The 13,832-nt window shown below is 37.4% G+C and overlaps 2 protein-coding genes across 3 annotated transcripts; one reads left to right on the top strand and one right to left on the bottom strand.

Moving 5' to 3' along the window:
• Positions 1 to 592: 592 nt before the first annotated feature.
• Positions 593 to 7,681, bottom strand: LOC145903469 (proteasome activator complex subunit 4-like). The gene is made up of 4 exons (XM_082991552.1): positions 7,618 to 7,681; positions 7,485 to 7,554; positions 7,337 to 7,381; positions 593 to 7,111 (listed from the first exon to the last, which is right to left on the bottom strand). Exon 4 carries the CDS (start codon positions 7,097 to 7,099, stop codon positions 1,283 to 1,285), a length of 5,817 nt encoding a protein of 1,938 aa, XP_082847678.1. The 5' UTR covers positions 7,100 to 7,111; positions 7,337 to 7,381; positions 7,485 to 7,554; positions 7,618 to 7,681; the 3' UTR covers positions 593 to 1,282.
• A 1,505-nt stretch (positions 7,682 to 9,186) lies between these two features.
• Positions 9,187 to 13,813, top strand: LOC145896147 (RING finger protein 11-like). Of its 2 annotated transcripts, none has more exons than XM_082985019.1 (3): positions 9,187 to 9,469; positions 12,174 to 12,343; positions 12,830 to 13,813. In XM_082985019.1, the coding sequence occupies exons 1-3, from the start codon at positions 9,314 to 9,316 to the stop codon at positions 13,017 to 13,019; spliced, it is 516 nt and encodes a 171-aa protein (XP_082841145.1). In that variant the 5' UTR covers positions 9,187 to 9,313; the 3' UTR covers positions 13,020 to 13,813. The 2 variants fall into 2 exon arrangements, with proteins under 2 accessions (XP_082841145.1, XP_082841137.1); XM_082985011.1 differs by lacking the exon at positions 9,187 to 9,469 and adding an exon at positions 10,791 to 11,861.
• Positions 13,814 to 13,832: the final 19 nt, after the last annotated feature.

The following is a 13,832-nucleotide window of genomic DNA, read 5'->3' as shown; positions in this document are numbered from 1 at the left end:
CGGTAGAAGTTACTCGCTCGGTCACTGTAACGCGTTTGGAACAATCAAACTTTACGCCGCCTGATTTTGCAAACGTGTGTTTCAATCAATAAACAAGTCTGTTCACGGAGTTTTAAATTTAGTAGTCTGCAGCAAGAACACACCAGCTGGCCGAAATCATTAGGTACGCTGCAATATCTATAAAATGTTAAATGTAGATTTTTTTGGAGTCGCATAATAAAAAGGCGTTTTTTTTTGTCAATTATTGCATGTAGCACTACTTACGCCTGTATTGTTTTGTTGTCACACAGAAATATATTTTTGGCTTGTTTGAAAACACACTTATGTTCAAGTCGAAATACCGCATATTGAATACATGATTGTTTTACATCGGAAATCAAAGTTGTTGCCGCCCCGGCAAGTGGTTACATTGGATTCTTGTGAATTCTTTGTGAAAGATTCTTGTGTGAAGTGAGATTACTTTCATCACAATATGTGGGAAAAACAATGATGTTGTAAGACCGCAATTTTGAGTTTACACGACGGTTTCGCCTTTCTTCGTATTAAGTTAAATAGCAACCATTGTCACATTTTTGTCCCCCAAACAGAAAGTCTTCTGCAAAAGTTAAGGTTCCCTAAATTGACAACGCGTACAAATTTTTCGACAAACAAGAAAAGTAACAAATGACACATCAATCCGAACAAGTGCTTTTCCAAACAGAATCGAAGTTCGTACAACATAAAACATCCCAAATACTTGTAATAAAACATACACAATAAACCATACGACTTGGCAAACACACAGAAAAAAGATGATTCAGTAAATAGGTTGAATTACAGCAACTATTTTTGCAAGCAGTGGTTAAAATACACTACTGTTTTGTGATTGTATGTGTTAATACTTAACGTAGAAATTGGTTGATTGTAGGTTTAGCCTTAATACAGTCTAATGCAACAACTGCAATGGGAATATTCACAATTAGTCTCTTCCTTTTGTACATCCACATGTATACTTTCCATTTTTTTAAAAAAGCACTAATTTATTGCATCATGCAACACATCATTTACTGATAAAAGACTTTTTCGCTAGGTAGTTATAATATAATGTTACATTTTGATCTGATGTTACAATCATCTTATCATGCTTTCTCTGTTTAGTCTGAAAAAACAACAATCAAGTACAGACAAAAGTAAAGAAAGAAGAACCGTGCGGATTAACACAAGTTAAATCAAAGTGAAGCAAAAGTAGCCACTACTATGTAGCTGTGACATGGATACAAGAGTGAATATCAACACTTAAATATCATGCATAGTAGCTGGGTGAAACAAGAAGATCTGTTAGTGTTGCCAGTTCATCACTACTAAATTTCAATTTATCCTCATGCCAGTTATCATGATGAGTTCGTTTAAACTCAGACAATGTCTTTTGTACTGTTCCACGGATGGGCTGAGGATCATGCAAGTGTCCACTTAACCACATTAGGACTTCAGGCATCCAATCAGTGACAGAGTATGGGGATGACAACACACAGGCACTTAAAATAAGGACCCCGGAATGTCGCTTCAGCAGTTTCTTCTGTGTGTCACCTTGCTGCTCTCCTGTTGTCGCTTTCTTTTTTGGTTTAAGTTTGGTTTTACACAAATCTTTAGCCTTCTTGAGCAGATCTTGGGTGTAATTTATCACACCACATTGCATCAATCCACTGAGTGTGATGCTTGCCATCTTGGAAACCTCGTATCTTTCATCTTTAAGCATGTTTAGGATCACAGATTCCAGCCTTTGTATGTGGTGTTGGTTATGTAAAATTGAAAATAAATTACTGTAAACAAACACCTGAATATACGGCAATATAGAGTAGCGTGCATGCCAGGATGTGGACATGGATATACTTTCTATTGCTTCTAACACTTGCGTTATATCCTTTTCCAGAACAAAGCTTTGTGCCATACAAGAAAGGCACAAGCGTGTATCTCGATGCAATTCTTCATCAACTGCCTGCACAGCTCGTTGATCTACTGGGTATAACTTGCAAATCACTGGTAGAAGTTTGAGCATTGATATCTTAAATGGTTGCAACATACTACGTTGTGCACTGACCAACCATTTGAGGATTGTTTTGAAAGTTCTAATACTTTCACTTCGTTCTGTGTCCATATCAACAGCCATTGCCATCGAGTCATCGACAGGTTGTCGCACATCATCCGCCTTCTTTTCTCTTGCCATTAATGACAACAGCTTCTGTGGCAAATAACTTTGCACATCTGACAGATTTGTAATTTCAGGAATGGGTGACCCAGGAGGCAATAATTTTTTAAGGCCACTTTGTATCTGTTCAACCAAAGCAGGAGGAAGACTGGACCCATCACCTTCTTGTGCTGATATGACCATGGGTATATTAAAGTCCACATCAACCTCTGGTAAGTTACTTGTAGAGGAATATGATCCAAGAGGAGACTCTGTAGATGAAGCAGCACTTAATGGAGGTGTCTCGTCAGACATTAAACTTTCAAGCTGTGGCAAAATAGATTCAATTAGTGTGTCTACTTTTGGTGTTCTGTCAGAAACCTGCTTCTCAAGCATCTGTATGTCATACAAAAATATGCTTGCAATAATGCTGCCGATTCTGTTCCGAATATTTTTGTACGGATGACCTAGCTTCGGCTTGGCCATCTGTAGTATTTTGTGAAGTAACTGCGGCACACGCCACTCTTGCTGATGAATGCCACCCTGTAAGACATATAGCTTGCTTCCTTCAATCAGTGCCGTGGGACTTTCTAATTCAGGTTCTTCCACCAAAAACTTTAAAACCCAGTGAATTCGCCTTGGGTCCCTATTTTGCACAATATGGCCGAATGCTCTGTCCCAATCTTTCATGGTTTCTGTACTTATGTTTGCAACTGCAGTTTTAAGCACAGGTATCACCCATCGCCACATGTTTTCCAACTGGTCAAAGTTCCAGTGCTTTGAGCCCATCACCATTCCTGTTATGAATTCAGCTGCACAACGCTGGTGTGTTTCATGTTTTTCCTGCACCAACTTCTCAATGTGTGGTCTGAAAAGTGGACATAGAATGTCTCCAAAATTTCTAAAAAGTCCTCTAAACATGTCCATCCGCTTACTATCAAACTTGTCTTTTCCTTTTTCATTTTCTAAACAAAAGTACCCTATTAGCTTCTCCACAAAATGGGGGTCCATAAAAAAGTTAAAGACAGGCTTCTCCTCATCGGCCAACTCTTCAACACATCGATTCAACTTGGGTTGCTTGTTAAAAGCATCATATGTTTTAAGTTTTTTTGGCCATGTATAGTATCCCCAGTGTGTCTTGTCAATAAAAGTTGATTTCTCAAACTGAACTTTTGTCACAGGTAAGTTGTTAACGTCATACTGGTGCCAAACATTATCCTGTCGATCTCCTGGACATATTGTGGAAGATGGAGAAACAGAAGTGACATCCTCACAGGATTTCCAAACAACTGCATGTTTTCGCTTTTGCTGCTTCATAATTGAAGCGACACACGCAACTGCCAATCGACGCACAGACAAACTGTCATCCATAAGCATGCCAGTAAACAGAGCAGTAATGCGCCTTGGGGCCCTTACGTCATATCTCAACAATAGAGACAACATACCAAGAGCAAAGTTGGAATGCTTCCAGGGTAGATTTCCATGTTCATACAAATCTGCCAACTTATCAACAACTGTAAAATATGTTTCCTTGTTTTGAGTGTTTTGTTTCTGATTGTATAAGATGCCATCAGTCATAGCCTGGTGGGAATCAAATTTTTGTACCAGTGGTTGATCAGTGGAATTTTGTAAGACCTTGGCTGCATTTAGACAGGAATCAGTGAAGCATATTTCCACACCCATTGTATTAAACACTTGCTGGATTTTCCCTGCCAGCTTTTCATAGAGTTTGGCAATTGAAGGCTTGTCAGAGTGTGGTGCATTGATCACAGTAGGCCAAACTTGTTTCAAAACATCCCATTTGTGGAGATATCCTAAGAACTGCCTACTTTTGGATTTGCCAAGTAAAAGGTACAATGACCCTTTAAACTTTTGATGCTCAGCAGGTTTATCACTTTTTAAATTGTTCAAAATCGGTGGCAAATAATGCTTGTAGGCATTGGAGGGCATGAGACCAAGGCCATGGAAAAATAGAGACTGTGCAGATTTGCGCACCTTCATGTAATGTGAGGTGGACAGTTTGATGAGATCCATCATAACTGAGTGGTGCATGTTGGTGTAGAATGATCTTTCCACAGCAAGAATGCGCATTGAGTGCTGCAGCACTACTCTGTCAACCAAACATAGGCGGTTCCGTTGCTTATTTTTATGTAAAGGATCACTCATCATAGTTTTGTAGGTGGAAAAGACCTTCCAGTTTTGGTCAAATATAGCTTTTTCCCTTTCATGCATAAGGGAACAGTTACTGTATATGTCAATAATGCTGCAGATGGCCTTCACATCATCTTCCCTTGTTTTCAGAATAGTGTCAAGTGTTTCCTGGACTACATTGAAAACTTTACGTCTCCAACCAACTCTGCCCTCTTGCAACGCCACTGATTGGTAATATGGAAGGTTTTCTAATGTTCTTACAGGCCAGCTGTGAAAATTTGTTTTGGAATCATTTGGAACCTGAACAATATCTTTTTTCTCAACAGGTAGCAGCAGAAAGGAGCCAGCAAGCAAATCATTTATCATTGTCAGAATTTTCAACAATTCGTCTTTGTCTAAGTTTTCTGAGCCCTCACAAAACTTTTTGAGTGTTACCAGCTGTGGCTCCAAAAACCTGTCCAGAATTTTATAGCAAGCCTCCAATTCAACCTTTTCGGGCACATGCCATGTCATTTTCAGCTTCCAAGGATTTGTAGAAGATCCCCAATCATCCAATGCCAAATAGGTGGATGGGTCTTGGTCAAAACTATGAGAAACACTACGGTGTTCAGTGCTATAAAATGTACTCCATCCAATCAGGCAATAGGTGAGTAGTTTAGATCCCAATGTGTAGCTTTGCTTTGCCTTGAAGGAAATAAGAAGTTGGGCAGCATTTAGCAAATCATCAAAATATTTCAAAAGATGTTTTGAACCAGCAACACAAATTTCACACAGCACAGTCATGTCCCACAACAATCTCTTGTCCAATTTTTCCTCGGTCTTGACATCAGGGTTCTCCTCGCAGTAATCAAAAATCACTTTGCAAAAATGTGGTACAAAGAGTGAATAAGCTTCAGAAGGATTTGCCTTGACAGTGGCTGCAAACAACTTGGAAGCTGTGAACAACGCAATGTTTCCTTCTAAAAGATTATTAGTGGCAAATTCAAAAACCTTGTTCAAGCAACTTTTGTAGATGTCTGATGAAGCTTGTTGTAAAACTAGAGATGTTGAAGTAACAAGCAACTTTTCTGTCATGCTTTCCGATGAAGTTGCAACAATGTCTTGCTCTTCTAAATGCTCATGGGACCGAGACCCATGCTCCTGCTTCAAACTTTCCAAAAACACGAAGCATCTGTCCATGAACTGTAAAGCAAAGTCCTTGAAACTTGACGTGGAATAACACAGTATTCTGTCATCCTCAGACAAATCAGGTCTGCACTCAGCAGCTGCACTGCAATCCACAACTGGTATTATTGACATACAAGTGCTGATGAACTGAAAAGCAAACATTGATTTCGGGAGATCATTTGGATCAACTGCTGGAAGACATTGTGTAAGCAGGGGAAGGACGTGGCCTTTCATTTCTGCACATCCATGAATTCCAGGACTGAGTGTAGAAGAAAGAGCTGAAAGGCATGCCCTGGCCTGATGAGGTTCTGTAAGTGTGTTTAATGCAATGTAAGTCTTCTCAAGAAGTGAAGGCACAATGATTTGGGGTCTTAGATAAGCCAGAATTTGCAGAATTTTAGAGGCTACCAGTGACCCAATTTTTCCAAAAAGTAGCAAAAGTGTCACAGGTTTTAAAATTTTAACAAATTCATCAATGTCTTCATCATGAATTAAGTGTGATTCTGGCACTTCGGGTTCCCAAAATTTTTTCTTGTACCGTTCTCTAAATATCCTGGTAGCAAACTTTACAGTTAACTGCTGTAAAAAGTTACTCAAATTGGTCACCCACCGACCATGGTTTGATGGATGAAAATATGACTCAGATGCATCAATAAGTGCTTGTAAGTTTTTTAACACAGGGTCCGTTGCTTGGCCTCCTAACATAGAAACAATCCACAGACAACATGTGTCCATAGGCAGAGATTGGGACAGTGCAGAGGTGTGCTGTAATTTGCCAACAGGCAATTGAAAAGAGCGCAAAACACGCATAAACAAGGTGTCAATGTGGGGCCTCCAGTCAATTCTTCCAATATTGTTGTGTGCTAAGCGTGCAAACAAATTCACAAAGTTCTTTTCCCAAGATGGTCCATTTTTCACATTTTTCCACAAAGTAAAAAATTCATCCATCCACAATTTCCAAGATACATTTTCTTGACTTTCATCAAAAACCAGGGTAGGCAGAAACAATTCGAAGTACAGACAAGCTTTACTCATCACTACATCATAAGGGCAGAGCAGTGGCCTCCATTCATCCAACATTTCCTGTGTGGTCTCAGGTGGAAAAAGCGACCTACAATTTCTGACCAAACTACGAAGCTTACTGTCCATATTTTGCGGGATCCATTCAAGGCCCATTTGCTCCATTTTAGAATATGCCAATCTCTCAAAAAGTGCGTACAATGGTTTCCACGGCAGCGTAAGATCATTCCTACTTAACAGTTCTCTCTTCTTCAGAAGTTTTGTCATAACAATACTGAACTGCTCAACAAGCACACCTTCTAACTGAGGTAGCGTGACAATCTCATAGAATAGTTTCACAAATATAAGGTGGTCTCCTTTTGAAAATTTCAGCCCATAGAGCCGTATGTACCTAGTTAGTTGAGATGTCCAATATGTGACACCTGGACGAAGATCTCGCATCATCACTGCTTTGGATAAGTTTGTTTTAATTGCAGATAGTGCATAGTTGGATTCCTTTTCAATGCAGTGAGGGTGCGGTAAATGTTGGTTATACACAACCTCTGTTTGTGGTTTGGAAATGTCACATTCTGTAGGTTTTGGTTCGTCACTTCCCATTGTAACACAGATCTATAAAGTTCATTTACAATTTTATGCCTAATTATACATTAGAATAAAAATGCTGAACATAATGTCATGTTTGGTTTTAAAAAAATATAGATTGACAGTGAACAACCAGTAGCACCAACAAAGTGATGATTCGAAAAATATCCCCCAACCCTGAGTTACAATCTTTACAAAACTTTTACATATATTTAACATATTATCATAAAACATAGGCAATACACTACTTACTATTGTACAGTTCTTCTGTGGAACGTTATGGAAAAGCTGTAAGTCCTGAAACATATTGATGATTTTACATATAGATATTAAACAATGCCTTGTGTTTTTAAAAAAAAAACAAGTGAATAATGATATTTATTTGCTATGGATAACTTACTTTTAGATAAATTTTATGCAGCTTTCTAGCTCTGTGCTGTGGTGGCAGAATCAAAGACCAGCAGTGCTTCCTGTAACAATATTTTTTATTGCCTTAAAATGTAAAAACTGCAATAAATCTGGTTTTAACTTACCTTTTTCTTTAACTGACATTGTGTTAAACGTAGCTTACCTACAGATGGTGTAAATTATATTTCTGTAAAAGCAAAACAACTCGTTATTATGGCATGGTATGGAGATTTCATACACAAATACAACAAACACGTCAGTGTGATACCACTACTCGAGTACAGACTATTTTGATGATCACGCCATAAAATTAATATAAATTTGTTGAAGAAAAAATTCTAGAACAGGCAATGCAAACAGTCACGATGACAAGAGCCGGCCAAAACTCGCAACACAGTTTGCTCATCAAGTACTTTTACCGATGCAACTGTTCTTCAAGTCGGTACGTAACCATCTTGCGATATGTAGCTTACTTGTTCATTTTTATTAACTGGGTTGCTTTGCTCTGCATACTAAGTCTATGTACGTTTCTGAACAAATACATTTAATTATTGCTTATGTCTAACCGTGTTGTTTTGCTAAAAATGCGGCTTTAGGGTAAATTACGGAAATTTTCGTTCTGCAGGTAAAACAAATAAAACATTTTCACGTGGTCGGTCCTTATATATTACAATATAGCAAAAATTTCAAAAACGGTTAAAATTCGCCCAAATGAATTTTTCGCAGCCAATCCTATTTTCAAACGGCCAAATATAGCTAAAATCTGGCTGTGAAAACGTCCAAATGGCAACGCCTGGGTTTGCCTCTGAGAGTTCATGTGTGCTCTTAGTTTACAACCTGTCACCATTTCTGTCGTAGTATGACCTCACAGTCGCCTATTGTTGACACAAACAGCCGAATAATGTCATTGTTTTTGTGTTAGTTGTAAAGGAGTTGTAGTAAATGTACGCACGCAGGAAAACATGGAGTATTGCATTCACTGTAATTTTAAACTAATAATGTGTCATAGGCCGCATTCACTTATGGCACTGTAAAACAATTAAGAGGGACAGATGTCCGTTGACGTTTCAAGCGATTTATTCAATGAAATGTATAGGCTATACATTATTAATTAAGTTTTACACGATATATGCAATTTAAACAGATCAATTTCCACTGAAAATACATAAAAAAGTTCAGGCATGCGCGTGACCACTGCAATAAACCTGTTTACTGCAATAGGCTTTTTCCTCTGTAGAAACTAAATGCTCTTAATCTGGAACTGGTGTGTGCCTATTATCGCGTATCTAACCCATGGGCAATTATTCACGCAAACGGGTTTATACTGAAAATGCTGTTGCGTACCCATAATTAAATTGACGAAGTAAATGTTGTAATAGCAAGTACAATAACAGCTATTTCAAAATTAAACTGGATTCAAATTTGGTGTGCCGCAAACGAATCCACTGAATTGTCAATTTTGTGTACGTCGTATAATATTCACTGTATCAGTGCAACTAGTCGATCTATCAAGTGTGTTCACCACACGGTAAAATAGATCGAGAGTTGGAAGATGTGTGTATTGATGCCGTAAACAACATGTGGAAAATGTGTAAATGACACGCACATTTTTGATTTGCGGGTTTTATCGAGTTACGGTACTAAAAATCAAGCTTTCGGTAAAGGGAAATACCCGTTCTTTGTTTTGTTGTGAGTTGTCATTCTTTTACTTTCTCTTTCATTGTCAGACTGAAGGTTTTGTCGTGAATTCCCATCCATATTTTCAGACTTTTTCGTGGTCGTTTGTTGTTGTTTTTGCTTACGCATGACATGTAGTCTTCAATGTCCTGCTGTAGACAAATTGCCGAGACTCTGTGCCAAACAATGGGAAACTGCTTTCGGTCAGAAACCACTGATGATGATATATCTCTACTGAGGGAAGAAAACAGTGATTATGAGGAAAACATACCTCCACCTCCATACAGAATCAATGAACAGGTTCTCATATTAAAATTTTGGTTCATATGACATATAATAGCCTATTCCCAGATCAATTCTACTTGTAGAAATATTTGTTGAAAACCTGACATTCCCATGTCTACCTGTTACATTGGATATACCATTAGCCAAATGTGGTGTAGTTTTTTTTTTTTGGGGGGGGGGTGTTAAATTGTTTGCAAGACAAAATAAAAAACGAATACTGCCACTGCATCGATGTGATTGGATCACAGCCACACATAATGGTTTTAAAGATACTCATAAATCTATGTGCTAGTCAGATTTGTGTGAACCTATGCGCACATGTCCTTGCTTTAGCTGATTACTCACTGATAAAAGTGACTGGACTGGTGATTTTGTTGGTGTTTAGTGTCTAGTTGTTCCAAACAAAACCAAACAATCTATATTTATCTTAAGCAAACACAAACAAATCGATATTTAAAATAAGAAAAAAATGGAAATTTAACATGATAGTTTTGGTTTAACCATGTTTGTTGATCAGCATATGTGACATGTTAAACTTGTAATATTTGTTTATCTTTTTGCTATGTATACTATGCTATGTATACTTGAAAATATACACACTTCTGTTTTAAACCATTAAGCAGTTTCGAACTGCTGTAGGTGTTTTACCTACACCACAAATTTCAAATTATAGAATAAGATATGATTGTGGGAATAAATTAACATCAAACAGTATACTTTTTTCAATTATTCACTAAGGAACATCTCACGGTTTTGTAAATCTTCAATATAAACATAATAGCCAATGCAATAGTCGGGAATTTCATGCTACAGATGTTTTGATTGTTGTACTACAATCATTTCCAGTGTAAAATGCAGACAAGCCGGCATTATTCACAAGCTGCAGTTTTACAAAAAAATGGATTTCTTCAAAACCCACCTGTCAAAGCCTTGTATGCTGGCAAAACAATGTTTAAAACAGAAGTATAAAAACGCCACAGTTACAACATCAAACAACATTTCCGTGCATGTTACTGAAATATGAAATAGAGGTGACGGTGAACAGATCTCCGCCTGCGTTTCCGAATGCGAGACGTATGGAGAATTGGACTGGGTCGCGTAATGATGACGACTGATGAAAAATATATTTGTGGTGATTTTCTGTCCCACCTTTCGTTTTTTGGTGCAAAAGTTGGCATGACCGGTGACAAAATCGGCGATGCGTTTAAACAGGCGTCGCTAAAAATGTAAACAAAAGTATTGGGCGTCACAACGCACAAAACTATTTGTCATTCTGATGGGCCCAGTAGCCTGTTGCGCAACAAACAAAGCACAACCAGAGTGTCGCGACTGAGTCGCAAATTTTTGAATTGCGACAAAATTTTGAGGTGCTATATGAGTCAATTCCTAGAAGTTACCGATAGAGCTCGGTTTGTTTGTCTGATAGCGTGACTGCTTTTTTCTCGCGCTGCCGACATCACACAAAGAAGGTTGGGTCTTTGTCAGTCAGCTGATCTAAATCATCTGATTGACCCGCGCACTGTTAATGAGACCGCTTTTAGTCAAGAATTTAAGATTACACTATGTAAATCTCATGCCTGTGTGTCAGGAACTTCGTGAGGTTGCAATAGCGAAAGTAGGGGATACAACGTAGACAAACATTGTTCTCTATTCAGCTTAAATGTAAATTGCACACATACAATAGCAAGAGTCTAAAAGGTTATTACAACATATTTTCAATAGGAAAGTATGCAAGAATTAAATGTGTTTCTTTGTTAACTGTTCAGACAGACTTGACCCAGGAAAGTAGTTTGTACACTTTATTTGTTATGTAACAAATATCCGTGAGCTTGTTTACTCGAACATAATAAGATAAACTTAATACATATCAGCAACCAAGGTGAAATGACATCATGCAGAAATAAGTCCTATTAGTTAAATGAGTTATGTGCACTGTAATTTTTGCTCAAAATTGTATGTTTGACACATTTTGTCCATTTCTATTGTATTAACTGTGGAAACTACTCTTGTATTTTTAGTTGATGTTTGAAGTAAATACACTGATGATGATTTGTGTTTCAGGAGTATTGCCATAATTAAGCCAACAGTGTTTTAGTTGTATGTACTACATGAACTGTAAAATAAAGTTTTGTTATTATTTGCTGCACACAAAGCAAAATTTATTAGCATGGGAAACCAATTAGCATCTGACTTAGACGAAAGTGGGGATCTTGGTTCTAGTAGTCAATCTGATAGAGCAGTTGGGATGACCAACAGTAGAGATATACCTCATCACAACCGATCTAATCAATCTAGACACAAAAATGGCAGAAAGCATAAATCTCATGTACGACTCGTTCCTCTGTCAGGAAGTCCAAAAACTATTGTTAGTTCATCTTTGCCAAACATGCCATTTCAAACAGATACTGTAAGTTTTTTGTTGTTTACACTGAAACATAGGAACATACTATTGTTATTGGGACTATAAAGTATAAAAATATTTTGTATAAAATCATGTGTTAATTGAAAAGTATTTTCTATGTATGAGTGACATGTGTTGAAAAGTGAAACCGGGTCTAACTATGACACATGTTGTACAGGGCCTTTTGTTCAAAAGACTTAGTTGTCCAAGATAAAATTCGATTCGAAAGTTTGTTATTTTGTTTATTAAACCTACCCAATATCTGACCTCCAAGGGGTTGTTACCACATTTGTTAACTTACATGCTTTTTGTCTTAAGGGTGAACAACCAAATCAGCAAATGTATCATCTAAGTCCTGGGCAGTCTTGCACTGCAGAGGAACTAACTGAAGATGAACAAGTAAGACTAGCGCAAAGGATAGGACTCATACATCACCTGCCCAGAAGCACATGGGATGAATCTAATATTTCAGGAAAAAAGATTCGAGAGTAAGTCGGTAACAGTATCAAGAAATAAATAACCTAAAGCTGTTACATTTTTGCCATGCTGCTTTTATTTGTCAAAAAACGAATCTTCATACCAACTCGTTGCAGAGCATGTTTAAGATGACAAAATTAAAACCTTATCCAAAATAGAGAGTTTGATTTCTATGAATCGCCTGTGTAGTCTTTATGGCTGACAGAGACTCAGTAACGGATCAATGCAGAAAATGATAAATAATCTTAAGTCGTCTGTCTGTTTCAAGTTTTTACGACATATATATTTCGCCTGTCTGTGCAGGCATCATCAGTATCAGGCAGTACACACTGTTGTAGCCAACAGAGTATAGAAGAAAAATGTTTTATATGCAGTAGCCCACTCATCCTTTGTGTACATTTGCATGCCCTAATATTCTTGCATACAATGTTATGTATTACAGCATTACATCCATTTTGTGTTAAATTAGAGTTGTGTAATCCATCTTTTATATTTAGATGCTGTATATGCATGGTTGATTTTGAACAAGATGAACCGATCCGATACCTGCCGTGTATGCATTATTACCACCTTGAATGCATTGACGATTGGCTTATGAGATCATTTACCTGTCCAACCTGTATGGAACCAGTTGATGCTGCTCTGCTATCTACATATGACAGTCCAGAACTGGACAACATGGGATAACAAATACACTACCCCTAACCTTGACTTGTTATTTGTTCTAAATACTTCAAGATCACCAAGCGTTATAAGGCGATCATGGGGCACAGTGGTTATCTGTGTGGCACATCTTAGAGTAATAACTGCATTGCCCGACATGTTTGTCTGATGCATTTCTACTTGTTGATTAGTTGCTTGCAGCTTGTATGTTTTATTGTTCAACCAAGTTTATTTGTTTTAAAGAACTCTACATGCTTTGCTTGTGTGGTCCTTAACTGTTTCTATCCAATGTTTTGTTGATAAATTAACTTACAAGGTATTCCATGTCCATCTGTTACAACGTTGTTTAATTCAATGTTGTTTTGAATTTATGTAGCAATGTTTAAAAGAAATGTTTTTGTTGGTTGGTCACTTGCGCTAGTGTTTTTCAGTGCCACTTACTTTTTTTGTCACTCATTTCTTTTTGCACACTGCATTACTTTTCACTACTACTTGAATTTTCAACTGAAAGCCTAAAATTGCTGTATGCTTTGCAAACAGAAACTACAAGTCCATTTCATGCTTTCTCATTGCCAATTTCTTATAATCTTTGTGCTGCGCTTATTTGTCAGTAGTTGCATGTTTAGTTCAAGTCCACAGTAAACATGATTACTCACTGATAAGATTTTGTGTTTAACATTTGTTAAACTGTGCTCACCAGAAACAATTTCATAAGAAATATGGTCATATCAGTTTCTTCCTTGTGTGCTTACGATTGTAATAGCTAAAATATCCGAATAAATTGACAAACATTATTTGTGAATGTTTGTAATAAAAAGAGGTTTCTGTCCAATCATC

This window comes from Ascidia mentula, chromosome 1 (genome assembly GCF_947561715.1).
Source record: "Ascidia mentula chromosome 1, kaAscMent1.1, whole genome shotgun sequence".
In the NCBI taxonomy this organism is placed as follows: Eukaryota; Metazoa; Chordata; class Ascidiacea; order Phlebobranchia; family Ascidiidae; genus Ascidia; species Ascidia mentula.
Note: the sequence above shows the minus strand (reverse complement) of the source record. Positions and strands in the feature narration are given on the sequence as shown.